Source organism: Camelus ferus, chromosome 16 (genome assembly GCF_009834535.1).
Source record: "Camelus ferus isolate YT-003-E chromosome 16, BCGSAC_Cfer_1.0, whole genome shotgun sequence".
In the NCBI taxonomy this organism is placed as follows: domain Eukaryota; kingdom Metazoa; phylum Chordata; class Mammalia; order Artiodactyla; family Camelidae; genus Camelus; species Camelus ferus.
Window position 1 is genome coordinate 35,156,054 of NC_045711.1, and position 12,138 is coordinate 35,168,191.

The 12,138-nt window shown below is 54.0% G+C and overlaps 2 protein-coding genes and 1 long non-coding RNA gene across 6 annotated transcripts in view; 2 read left to right on the plus strand and 1 right to left on the minus strand.

Annotated features, from left to right (window-relative positions):
- The window catches only part of TTC25 (tetratricopeptide repeat domain 25), a 29,501-nt gene extending 26,227 nt beyond the window's left edge, over nucleotides 1-3,274 (plus strand). For all 3 annotated transcript variants that reach the window (XM_006183331.3, XM_014558075.2, XM_014558076.2), the window contains one exon: nucleotides 2,096-3,274. In XM_006183331.3, coding sequence (XP_006183393.1) covers nucleotides 2,096-2,652 — 557 coding nt within the window. In that variant the 3' untranslated portion in view covers nucleotides 2,653-3,274. The remainder of the gene's footprint in view (nucleotides 1-2,095) is intronic.
- On the minus strand, nucleotides 628-7,202 carry LOC116656771. The gene is made up of 3 exons (XR_004311702.1): nucleotides 6,961-7,202; nucleotides 863-865; nucleotides 628-637 (listed from the first exon to the last, which is right to left on the minus strand). It is a non-coding gene; the product is annotated as an uncharacterized LOC116656771 (long non-coding RNA).
- Nucleotides 4,184-11,207, plus strand: CNP (2',3'-cyclic nucleotide 3' phosphodiesterase). 2 transcript variants are annotated; one of them, XM_032457202.1, is made up of 5 exons: nucleotides 4,206-4,341; nucleotides 4,780-4,831; nucleotides 5,580-6,249; nucleotides 8,203-8,342; nucleotides 9,704-11,207. In XM_032457202.1, exons 3-5 carry the CDS (start codon nucleotides 5,637-5,639, stop codon nucleotides 10,151-10,153), a joined length of 1,203 nt encoding a protein of 400 aa, XP_032313093.1. In that variant the 5' UTR covers nucleotides 4,206-4,341; nucleotides 4,780-4,831; nucleotides 5,580-5,636; the 3' UTR covers nucleotides 10,154-11,207. The 2 variants fall into 2 exon arrangements, with proteins under 2 accessions (XP_006183382.2, XP_032313093.1); XM_006183320.3 differs by lacking the exon at nucleotides 4,780-4,831 and having other exon boundaries at nucleotides 4,184-4,341.
- Nucleotides 11,208-12,138: the final 931 nt, after the last annotated feature.

Genomic DNA, 12,138 nt, shown 5'->3' on the forward strand with positions numbered 1-12,138 from the left:
GTCAGATACTTGTTGAGCGCTTGTCACGCGCCAGGAGTGTGTGAGATCTGAGGGAGCCAGAAGCTTGGCCCCTGCCCTGGAGAAGTCCACAGCCCAGGGGGAAGGCCAGACAATTAGAATTGCCAGGACCCGGGTCTCCTGCACCCGCGCCTGCTGAGCAGGGGGTGGCGCTCTGCCGCGAGGGCCCACACGGGGGCGTTCCCAGTTCTCTGGGGAGGTAGGGAACCCTTCAGAGAGGGACAGTCATCTGCTTTCGGCCCCAAAAGATGCCCAAGTGTTTCCCAAGTATGAGGTGGAAGGTGGAGGGCATTTCCAGCGAGGATTAGCAGGAGCAAAGACGGAGGCAGTGTGACAGTAGCTTACCCGGGGAGGGGCACTTAACGGCTTGCCAGACACTGGGTTAAGCATCAGACAGGATAACTTCACTCGATCCTCACCACCATCGGAGGTAGGTACTGTTTGGCAGGGGGGCCCTGAAGCCCTATTGATCTGCCCAGGTCACACAGACTCGAGCCACACCCTCCCAGGCTCCAGGCTGCTGCTCTTTGGGGCCAGCGGTGGGGCGCTTCGGGGCGGGGGCAGAGGGCCTGGAGATGGGCTAAGCCACAGAGGCGGCTCTCTCACAGCTGTGCTCTTGCTGGCCAGTCTAGCCTTACCACCTTCTTTCTCCCAATGGATCCAAGGAGTAAAGAGGAGTTTGATCCTTCCCTGGCTCTAGGCTGTCTGACTGGCTCCTGTGAAAGGAATGAGGAAGAGGAAGTGGCTGAGATCCCGGGCCTCAGAGGGGTGGGGGTGTCGAGAGAAACTGATCTCCATTCAGTGCTTCCTGTGTGCCATGCACTCTTCTAAGCTTTATAGGTACCGACTCATCTGATCCCTCCAAGAGCACTATGAAATAAGTATTATATGCTGGACTTTAAGGCAGTTGGAGGCAGAGGGGTTAAAGGCTCACTCACAGTGGTTTTCAGTCTCTGGAACTCATGCTTTCCCCCTGGTTCTACACTGTTTCTCTCTGCCCCCTCCGTGGGGGCCCTCACTCCAGCCATATCACAGTGAAGGTGAGCTAGGGCTGGGGCTCCGGGCTCCTGGGAGGACAGAACCTCTTCCAGGCACCAAGGCTGAAGCCCTCTTGGATCCAGGCACAGACGGAATCTGGGTGTGGGACTCCTGGGCTCCTCAGCAGCCAGGTGACAGCCCTTTATTATGCAGTTCCTACCTGTGTGGTGGCTGGATCCCCTAAGAGATCTGTCTCTGCCCCCACATGCCCTTGGAGCTGCTCTCGGAAGCCACAGGAGCAATAATGTGAAGAGACATAGCAGGGAAACAGGAAATGGCAGATGCTCCAAGCAGCCTCCCTCCCTTGGCTGTGCTGGGCACTTCCCTAGCCTGACAGCAGGTGGCAGCATTGCATGTGTCTTCACGGCCAAGTGGTGGCCTTTCCCTGCTCTGAACCCAGAGCCCTGGTACAGGTCTTAGAAACAAGGGCTTCCAGGAAGACAACGTGGGGGAGACCCAGGAGGGGATTGGTAACTTCTCTCTGTAGCTGGTAAAAATAAGGAGCAAGGATCCCTTGGGTTGTAAAATAGCTCTCCATCTGAACTTCCAGGTAACAAGTCTGCTCACGTTTTTACAGGGAAACTCCCAATAGATGATGAATGTGTTTCCCAGGGACAAGGAGAAATGCAGAATGAGGATGCTGGAGAAGAGAAACCCCTGTCCTTTCCCAGCACCTGTGCTAGTTCTTGTAGGGAAAAAGAAAGCATGTGGTCTGGGGGCTGACTGGGTTCAGATCCTGGCTCTGTCAATTATTTACTTGCAGTGTGACCATTGTGTGTGATTTCTCTTTTAAGATTCTCAGATCCCTGGACTGCAAACTCAAATCATTAACACTATGCAATTTTATGACGACTGAATGGTATAATCTATGCCGCTCACACGGTGCTGGGAACACGGCTGGCACTCACTAAATGATGATTCCCTTTCTCTTTTTGGAAAGGCATGCTGTCTCTTAGAAGCACAGGCCCCCACAGGCTGGGGTTCCCCAGGCCCAGAGACAAACTTTTACCTTTCTTCCCTCCTTTCCCTTGTTTTTCAGAAGATGCCACTGTGTTGGATAGTACAGCAGTGATGGCAAAGGAGAAAGAAACAACGAGGGTGAAAGATGAACCTGAAAAGGTGATGAAGCAGTGGGAAGCAGAGCAAATCGAGAGTGAGAAAGAGATCGAAGATGACTTGTCTAAGGAAACTCTGGGGATCACAGCTGGTAGACAAGAAGAAGATAGGCAGAGAGGAGAAACAGAAAAAGCCAGCTCCTTAAGGAGAACAGAAGAGGCAATGATGGGGAGACATTCAGGAGACATTGCCAAAAGACAGCCTGGAGAAGTAGGTGTAAGATTGGGAGAAGGAGGCAAGAAACTATCAGAAGTGAGCAGAAGGGAATCAGGAGATATTTGTAGGAGGTCTTCAGAACTGGACCAAAAGCCCTCAGAAGAATTAAGCACAAACGAATCGGAAGGACTTGAGAAGAGACTTTCAGAAACCGGCAGAAGAGAGTCAGAAGAACTTGGGAAAACAGAATCGGGAGAAATAGGAGAAATGGAAAAAACAGAAAATACTGAAAAAATGGAAAAAGATGAAAGGGAAGGTGAATGAAGCCATCATTACTAAGCATTAGGATCAGGGGGCTGGTGTTCACAGGGACCATGGAGAGATCTTATTAAACTGGAACTTCAAGCTGAGATTTGTCTCCAAAAGGAAGAAATGTGGACTGGGCCCCACAGATCGATCTCCATCTCTATTACTGTTTTCCCTTTAAATATGCATCTTTCAGTCTTACAAACACTGAGTCTGTCATTTTGCCTCCTCACCCCCATCCATTCTTAGAAGAGGCTTAGAGAATGAATGAGCAGGCATGGGGTACTACTTTCCAAGCAGAACTCTGCCCTTACTCTGATTCGGTGAGAAGCACGCAGACCCCCAAACAAAGCCTGACCTAGAGTGTGACCAAAGTGGTTCTCTCCCCCAGGCCTTGTCCAAGGTCCTCATGAAAGAAATGAGCATGGTGCTAAGAGGAAAGGGTTTGAGGAGACTGAAGAAACAGGTGAGCTCCAAAGAACCCAGAAAGCTTAAAGCGGGGAGGAAAGAGAAGGAAAGAAGCCTGGGAGTAGAGGTATGTGTGTCCAGCTGCTGGCCATTGGTTCGTCCTGCTGAGTACCTGCTGTGTGCAGGGCACTGTGGGAGGCTGTCTGGAAGAAATAAAGATGGTTCGGCCTCAGCCATCACACAGTGAGGGAGACCTACTTGTAAACCCTTAAGCCTTGAAAGCAGAATGAAGTGTATGCAGTCCCTGGTGGAACTCTAGGAGCCCGGAGGGAGATGTCTGCCCAAGAACGGAGCAGCCGGGAGTAGGAGCTGCGGCTGGACACCCCTGCGCCACAGTGGAGCCGTACAGTCAAGTAAACCAGGCTCCCCAAGCTTGTTTCCTCCTTGGTATAAGGAGTACCTGCCTCAGGGATTGATGTGAGGATTATATGGGTGCTTAGCACAGCACCTGGTACACAGGAAGCTCCAGAAAATCCGCCCCAGCTTTTAGTGTCCTCACTGAGGAGGCGACTGAGCAGCTGCCTCAGTGGATGAGTTAGGATTTTACTACATTATTCATCCGCCCTTTGGCCATTGCCATCCTAGTCCCATCTCCATAATTCCTAGAAGGGTTGAGACTGGTGGAACAGAGTCTGACTTTAGGCTGGGACTGGGCTGAACTAGAGGGAGGCAAATGAGGTATTTCTGATGCAACCCTTAACGAACGCAGGGCCAAAAACTCAGTAAGCAAGAGAAACAATACTTTAATGCGATATTGTAAAAAATAAAAAAATTAATGCAAAGACATGATGAGTAAAATATCAAACCTTAGATTTCAACTTTGCACTTGCATGCCTCTCGCCTCAACCTAGTCTCCGCGCAGGTCTGGGGAAGGGTGGCTGCCTTCCTCTTTAAGGCGTTCATTATTAACTCATACAAGAAAAATGAAGCCGCACAAGCCCTACTCTTCATAACCCCGAGCCCTGGCCGTCGCACAGATGCTTCGAAAGACAGGCGGACGCACCTGCGGGACGCACGGCGGCTCCCTCCCCTCGCTAAGGCAGTTTCGGGTTTCGATCCGCCGCGCCTGCGCAGAGGGTACCCACGCACCCACCCGCGCGCGCTCCGCCCCCGGCCTATGTAAAGCGGCCCCGTGAGGGTTCGCGCCACCGCTAGGCTCCGTGTCCCTCCGCGCAGGCGGGCGGCCCCGGAGAGCTAGTGCTGCGAAGGCGGCGACGGCGGCGCCCCCTCCTCATCATGGTGAGCATGCGCTGGAAGGCGGGAGGGGAGGTAGCGGACCGGGCCCCGGGTAGCACCTTAATAGAAAACGGCAGTACTGCGGGGTTTGGGGGGAGGAAGTGGCATGCAAATGAGGACCCGAGGGTCCGGAGTGGAGTTGGGGCTTTCTTGGCAGTCCGGCCCGGTCCTGAGGTAGGAGTAACGCGGGGAGAGTGGGGACGGCACTAGAGGAAGGGAACTGGGCTGCAGAAGCTGCTGTCTCGGGGCAGACCCCGGTAGCAAGTGGGTCGGGGCAGCGCACTATGGGCCCCGCGCTGGGCGAGCATTCGACGCCCTCCTCCTCCCAGGGCCTAGTCTGAGAAAACTACAGCTGAGCTCTCAGAGTGCTAGAGGGAGGTGGAGCTTCTCGGTTAGCGAAGGCAGTTTACAGTAAAAACTGTTATTGCTTGTGGCTTTTAGCAGGCAGGAAGACGACTGGCTCAGAGAGGTGCTGCTGACACACAGCAAAGAGGTGGGCAGAGCTACAGTCTGGACGCAGGTGCCCTGTATCGCCCGGTCCTGGGGCAGGCACAAAGACCACGACTTTGTGGGGGGCCTGGGACAGAGGAGGAGGTGGCAGGCATGGTGAATGAGCCCTTTGTTTGGCGCTCTCCTGCCCTGCCCCCCAACAGCCCTTCTGTGGGACCATTGTCCCCCCATCCCAGACAAGAGAGTATTATCTGTTGCTGGCATTGTTGGGGGAAGGGAGGCTTTGGGTAACCCTTCTCTACCCCCACCTTCCTCTGCACACTCAGAGCCAGGGCAGCTGTGGCTTTGCCCAGACACAGAGCCCCCCACCTCCAAAGGGATCATTCTTAATAGGTGACAGGAATATAAAGTTAGGATCTGCCCCTAGGACTGCAGGCTTCAGGCCCTCCTCTGCCTCACTTCCAGCACAGTTTCCCTTTCAAGGGGGCAGTAGTGGGTGATCCTTGAGGTTACAGCTCTCACTAGAGGAAAGAAAGCGTTTAGAGCAGCTCAGACCAGCATCCCTCTCCATCCTGCACAACTAGAAGCTGTCAGGTCACAAGGACCAAGAAGAGGAGGTCCAGCACTCCACAGCTTGGGAAGACACCCACAGCACTGGGGGTACCTGTAACTCAGAGCCAAGTGCCCCGAGCAGGGGTTCCTGGTTAGAACGAGGCCTGAGACAAGGGGGCAAGGCTGGCAGGGTGGCCCAGAGGGACCTGGCTGACATCTGTCTTCCCCTCCCCACACAGAATAGAGGCTTCTCCCGAAAGAGCCAAACGTTCCTGCCCAAGATCTTCTTCCGAAAAATGTCATCCTCAGGGGCCAAGGACAAGCCAGAGCTGCAGTTTCCCTTCCTGCAGGACGAGGAGACGGTGGCCACACTGCAGGAGTGCAAGACACTCTTCATCCTGCGTGGCCTGCCTGGGAGTGGCAAGTCCACGCTGGCCCGGGTCATCGTGGACAGGTACCGGGATGGCACCAAGATGGTGTCGGCCGACGCTTACAAGATCACTCCCGGCTCTCGGGCAGCCTTCTCTGAGGAGTACAAGCAGCTGGACGAGGACCTGGCTGCCTACTGCCGCCGGGACATCCGAGTCCTCGTGCTGGATGACACCAACCATGAGCGGGAGCGGCTGGAGCAGCTCTTTGAAATGGCTGACCAGTACCAGTACCAGGTGGTGCTGGTGGAGCCCAAGACAGCGTGGCGGCTGGACTGTGCCCAGCTCAAGGAGAAGAACCAGTGGCAGCTGTCGGCCGACGACCTGAAGAAGCTGAAGCCTGGGCTGGAGAAGGACTTCCTGCCACTCTACTTCGGCTGGTTCCTGACCAAGAAGAGTTCTGAGAGTCTCCGCAAAGCCGGCCAAACCTTCCTGGAAGAGCTGGGCAACCATAAGGCCTTCAAGAAGGAGCTACGACACTGTAGGTGGTGGGCTGGGGGCAGTTAGCCTGGTTCATAAGCTCCCCTTGCTGGGCATAGGGTGATGCATGCACAGGGCCATTGTTCTTAAGGCACTGAGGGGCGGGCAGGTGAGGCTCACCTGGTCCCTCCCAGCAGAGGCAGCCTTGGCTGGTGACACTCAGTGGGAAATGGGAGAAGCGTTTGCCAGGTACCTTCCCTCTCACTGCACCCTTCCTTCTGCCCTCCTCTCCCCACTGCCCTCTCCCAGCCTGGATCTAAACCACTGACCCCGTCTTAGCAGTGGGAAAAACAAATCACGTAGCATCATCACCATTTCATGGAACACTGGAGGGAGAACCTGACCCAATATTTCCAAACTCATTTTTAGCAGAAGTCATTTTCTAAAATAAAATGTGCTGTGGGATCCTAAGCTGCAAAACAGTTGTAACTAGGACTGTTGTGACACCACTGGGGATGGTTCCCAGGCCTGGGGCTACCCAGCGCACCTCCTGTGGCATCCCACAGCTCCAGAGAACAGTCTCGCCGTCCAGCCCCTCGTTTTGCAGATGGAAAAACGCCCAGGAGGGGTGTGGGTTTTTCCCAAAGCCGTAGTGAGAGCCCTGGGCTCTGTCACCTCTAGCAGGGGTTTCCCATGTTGGGCTGGACCAGAGTTCTTTCCTGGCAAGGGCGGCTTGCTCCAGTGAGAGGTTAGGTTTGGGGTAGGGAAGGACCCTGGTGACCCTCGTTCTCCAGTGGTCTGTTGGGGATGTTATCACTCACTAACCCATTCATTCTTTTAACCCATTCCTAGTTCCCCCTGATTTTAGACTGTCTTTATAGTTGAAATATCCCCATCTGTGTCTTTGTGTTGTTCGGAGGTAATTTGTGCCTATGTTAGAGAACTATTTTCTCAGCTCCTAAAACTTGGATGCTGGGATCCAGAGAACCGTTGTGCCTGCCTGGGAGGCAGGTGTGAGCCTTCTACCTATGACAGAAGCACCCGAGGCAGGGCTCCTGGTTAGAGCTGGTTCTGCCCTGGAGAGTGACAGCCTCTTGAAGCTGCTTTTACCATTAAAAACTGGAACCTTTCTGCCCAGGATACAGTGAGAGAAATGTAATGGGCCGTGAACAAGGGCTGCCTTGAGTAGAGGTCTCCCTCCCCTGTGGAGGGTGAGACATCCTCACAGGGACTCAACTCTGGGAGTAAACAGGAAAAACCCAGTGATTCTGAAGCTAGCCACAAGGCTTGGAGTGTGGAAATTGAAATTGCAGATACCCCAAGTCTCGTCGAAACTACCAGCCACCTAATATCATCCCATTATCTCCCAAGACCCTTCCTGCACCAGGCCCATCATGGCTCTCATTCACCAAGCCTGCAAGATACCTACGAATACAGTGACCAGGTAGCTTCTTGTCCAAGTGGCCTAAGCAAAATGGGACATGATGAATAGTTTACCTGGGTGGTCCTGGGAAAACTGGGGTGTGTGGTCACCCTACTTGTTTGATTGACAGATAAGGGTCAATCACTTGCCCCAGGTCACATGGCTTGGAAGTGGGCTGGATGTTAATTACGCTCTTTCTGGCTCCTTCCATTTTACCACATAGTTTCCCACTTCTTCTTTCTACCCCATTTTTCATGACCTGCTTCTCCTTTTTTCGGATGTGTTGCTGGTGAAGTACAGATTTCCTTGGCTTATACTGCCTACTGTTAAAAGTGCCTTAGTTTTCAGGTCTGGGGAAGAAATGTAAAAATCTGCAGAACATAAAGCAGGGAATTTAAACAAACACCTTTTTATAGCTCCACAGTTGCTATTAGTTTGATCAGCGAATGAATGGTAGTGGGTTCCTCAATTGTAGTGGATTGCAAATGTATGCTTGGTGTCCACTTTTTTCCTCTGGCTCTCCAGTGGTCTTGGTGATAGATGTTGCAATGTCTTCTTCTGCCCTGACTGCCCCACTCTCTCTCCCTGCAGTTGTCTCTGGAGATGAGCCCAGGGAGAAGATTGAACTCGTCACCTACTTTGGGAAGAGACCCCCGGGTGTGCTGCACTGCACAACCAAGTTCTGTGACTACGGGAAGGCCGCTGGGGCAGACGAGTACACCCAGCAGGATGTGAGTGCTCCCAAGGGACACCTGACTGAGGTGGGGAGAGGACGGGGTCTTCTGGAGATGGTACCGGCAGAAACCAGACAGCCTCAGGAAAAACAGCATCTCTTGGCCAGCTTGTGCTTCTGCAGGCTTAGTGGTACAGACCTCAGCTGCCCTCTCCGGGCCGCCTGGCAGTGCCGCCAGCCTTCAGTCATCACCAGGCCCCGCCCACCAATGCCTTTTCCTTCTGCAGATTTGTGGAGAATGTTGGTGGGCAGCAGCTCCTACTCTGGTTTCTCTAAGCCTGTTCCAAAGGCTAGGAGTTCCTTGCTCCAGGGGGCCTGGTGATCTGAGGACCCTCTTCCCAGTCTGAGGCCTTGGCCTTGCCCTGGAGTGGGAAATGTCGAGGGACAAGGGAGGCTTATTGGCTTTGAAGGTCCCAGATCTTCCCCTGCCACACAGCCCTTGTCTTCTCATAGCCTCTGACATGGGATCATTAACCACCAGGCCTGGTGCCCCGGTGGGCCTGGCTGACTCCAGCCTCCTTCAGGTCACCTTCTTAGCAAAGCTGTCCCTGACCCTCCACCTCCCCAACTTCTGTGCCTAGGTTAATGCAGCCATTTTACTTGTTTGTTCACTGGTCTCCTTTCACGTGATAGGAAGCTACCGGAGGGCAGCAGTTTTTACCAGCAGTATCCCTAGCACCCGCCACAGCTGCCTGAATGAATACACTGACGCTTTGCTTTCACTACCAGCTCTAACCACACATCACTTAGCAATACTTATTAAGCACCTGTTATGCGCTAGGCAGTCTGTGTTGGGACAAGGAGTTGTGAACAAAATAGCTTTTGCTTTTATGAGCTTTTATGGTTAGATGGGAGAGATGGGCTTTCTCAGAGAATCGGGTATGATGTGAGCCAAAGTGTATGGAGCAGATTTGGACCAAAGGCATTTATCTCTGACCTCAACCACCCTCCAGGATATTGCCTGGATACCAAGGTGGCTTTTACCAGGTGAGCCGAGTAGCAGTGACAAAACAGCACTTGCCAGGCGCCTGTCGCTTTTCTAAACTGTTCTGCTGGGCCCTCCTTTAGCCCTTGCGCTGAGGTAAGTTCTGGCATCAGCCCCATCTTCCAGGTGAATAAGCCCTGCAGCTAGTGGGTGGGGAGCCCGGTCCTGAGCTCAGGAAGCCTGGCATCTCACCCCTGCTGTCTGGTCTCTTTGGCATCTTCACTTTTTCAAGTAGCCTGGTCAGTGTCAGTGGAAGGATGTCCTCCAAGCACCTGCCCATGGGTTGTGCATGTTTGCAAGCTCTGCCTGGTGGCAGTTGCTGTCCCTCTCAACATTGCCACCTCTAGCTGAGTCCTCTCGTCCTCTCTCTGTAGGTGGTGAAGAAGTCTTATAGCAAGGCCTTCACATTGACCATCTCTGCCCTTTTCGTGACACCCAAGACGACAGGAGCCCGAGTGGAGCTGAGCGAGCAGGAGCTGGCCTTGTGGCCAAACGACGTGGACAAGCTGTCCCCTTCTGACAGCCTGCCGCGGGGCAGCCGTGCGCACATCACCCTGGGCTGCTCGGGTGACGTGGAGGCTGTGCAGACGGGCATTGACCTGCTAGAGATTGTGCGGCAGGAGAAGGGGGGCAACCGTGGTGAGGAGGTGGGCGAGCTAAGCCGGGGCAAGCTCTACTCCTTGGGCAGCGGGCGCTGGCTGCTGAGCCTGGCTAAAAAGATGGAGGTCAGGGCCATCTTCACTGGATACTACGGGAAGGGCAAGGCTGTACCCACACGCGGTGGCCGCAAGGGTGGCGCCTTTCAGTCCTGCACCATCATCTGAGTGTCTGGGTAGCTGAGTGCCCCTCACTCTTTATAAGGGAAGGGGGAGGAAAGGGAAGCACCCCTCTGCTTGATCTTTGTTTCATGATTTTTTTTTTTACTCAAAGTTAACCTTCCTGTAACTTTTTAAAAACTTGTAAAAATAACTGCTCCTCTTTCCCTGCCCACACTCTTCCCCTCTTAATGCTCAAGCTCGCAACACAAGGGGGTGGTAGGTGCCCTTCAGGAACCAGGACCAAAGCTGACGAGGCTGGGCCTGGAACAGAGCCACGACCCCGAGCCCCACTTCCATTACCACTCCCCCAGGCCCACCGCCCTGCGCAGAGCTGACTAGTGCAGGGAGACACCGCGGTACTGCATGTTATGCACAGGGTGGTCACCATGGCCATGGAAGACTAGTGATGCATTTGAGAGGGGAGGATCCCTGGGCTTAGAGCCCATTTCCTAAATCAGTGTAGCCCCAGGAAGCCTACAGCTGTTTACCAGGGTACAAAAGGGGTTTACCTCTCACCTTTGGTCCTAAGTGCCTGTCCCCACCTCCTCACACTGTAACTAGGTAACAGTTTGGTAACTAGGGAGGAAAACAATAAACAGCAGCCACATCCCAGGCTGGCTACAGGTCTCACCCCAGGAAGGGCCTCGGCTGCCATCCTTGCAGCGGTGCAGCTCTGCTGTGTGGATGGGGAGATCAAGGCCAGAGACAGTGCCTCGGTGGGAAAGCTTCAGTCTCGCTGTCTGCCCAGCCCCTTGCCTCCTTGGTACCGCTAGAGGACTCTGTGCCTCTGCTAAAGGGGGCTGGTAGGTACTAAGAGTCAATGCAGTAGACCCTGGCTGTTATGGGCCAAGCCCCACCCGGTGCCTCTGGGAAGGGTTTTTAACATTGCTACATGTGCTGTGGTTCCTGGGGTGCCCTCCACTGCCCTCTGCTCAGTAACAGGGCCTTGCTAATCGGGTTGTCACTCGACAGAAGTGCCTGGGATTTAAGTCACTATCCTGGCTTTGCCCAACCTCGGCAACTTGTAAGACTGATAATGAAATAAATCATGTTAATCCTAGCTGTGTGCAGTCTCTCTCACCCTTCTGTGCCCAGCTCAGTCTTCCCTGGGGCGAGGGCAGGGTGCATTAGGACTGCCTTTGTCCCCCAGCTTGGGGCCATCGGTCCTGTCTCCCCTCTGCGGGCTGGGCACAGCTGTGGCGAGGTTGGGCAGCTGAACAGTGTTGGCTTTCATGAGGAGGCAGAAGGGAGAGAGGCTGGTCTTAGATGCACACAGACAGTGGGGGTTGGCTGGGAATGAGGCACAGGGAGCACAAAGCCTGTCATCCCCCAAGAACTGGCCACAGGCCCACAGGTGTGCCCAGCCCAATCCAATCAGACTTCTCGGCAAGACCCCGAGTTCTCTAGGGAAGGCCACCTTCAGGTCAGTGCCGCTTTGAACACAAGGTTAGAGCTGATACTTAAGAATCTCTTCAGGCCAACAGGGGCTTGGACAGCTACATGGGGAACTTCCCAGGCCTAACACAGTCAGCATTTCACCATGGCCTTGGCACTAAAGGGGGAAGACTGGAAAGAAAGGGGCGGGAACTCAGAAGGAAGAGAAATAGTCATCTATTTGGGCCAAGGTTTTCCCCACCCACCTCTACTTACCGAAGCACCAAGTATGCGCTGCAGCTAAAGCCTCAAGTGTCTCTGCCTGGAACTCCTGAGGTCATTCACCACAAACACAAAGCTTGATCTGAATAGCATGACATATGCCACTGCTTCCTGGCCCAGCTTGCCTCCCATGCAGAAAGGGACACCAGTGGAAGAGGCAAGGGGCATTTGCTAAGAGTAGTGTTTCCAACTAAGTAAGCCGGTGTCAGTGCCCAGATCCCTGGGCCCCAGGGGCTGCCTGTCCCACTTGGAAAGCGTCCAAAGGTCTGGGAGGCAGGATTTTGTCCTCAGCTTCATCTCTCTCAAGCAGTGGGAACTGTGGGAACCTGTCTAAA

Coding starts and splice junctions, on each gene's coding strand:
- CNP (XM_006183320.3), top strand. Junction 6,250..8,202: donor CAAGAAGGAGCTACGACACT/GTAGGTGGTGGG, acceptor CTCTCCCTGCAG/TTGTCTCTGGAGATGAGCCC. Junction 8,343..9,703: donor ACGAGTACACCCAGCAGGAT/GTGAGTGCTCCC, acceptor CTCTCTCTGTAG/GTGGTGAAGAAGTCTTATAG.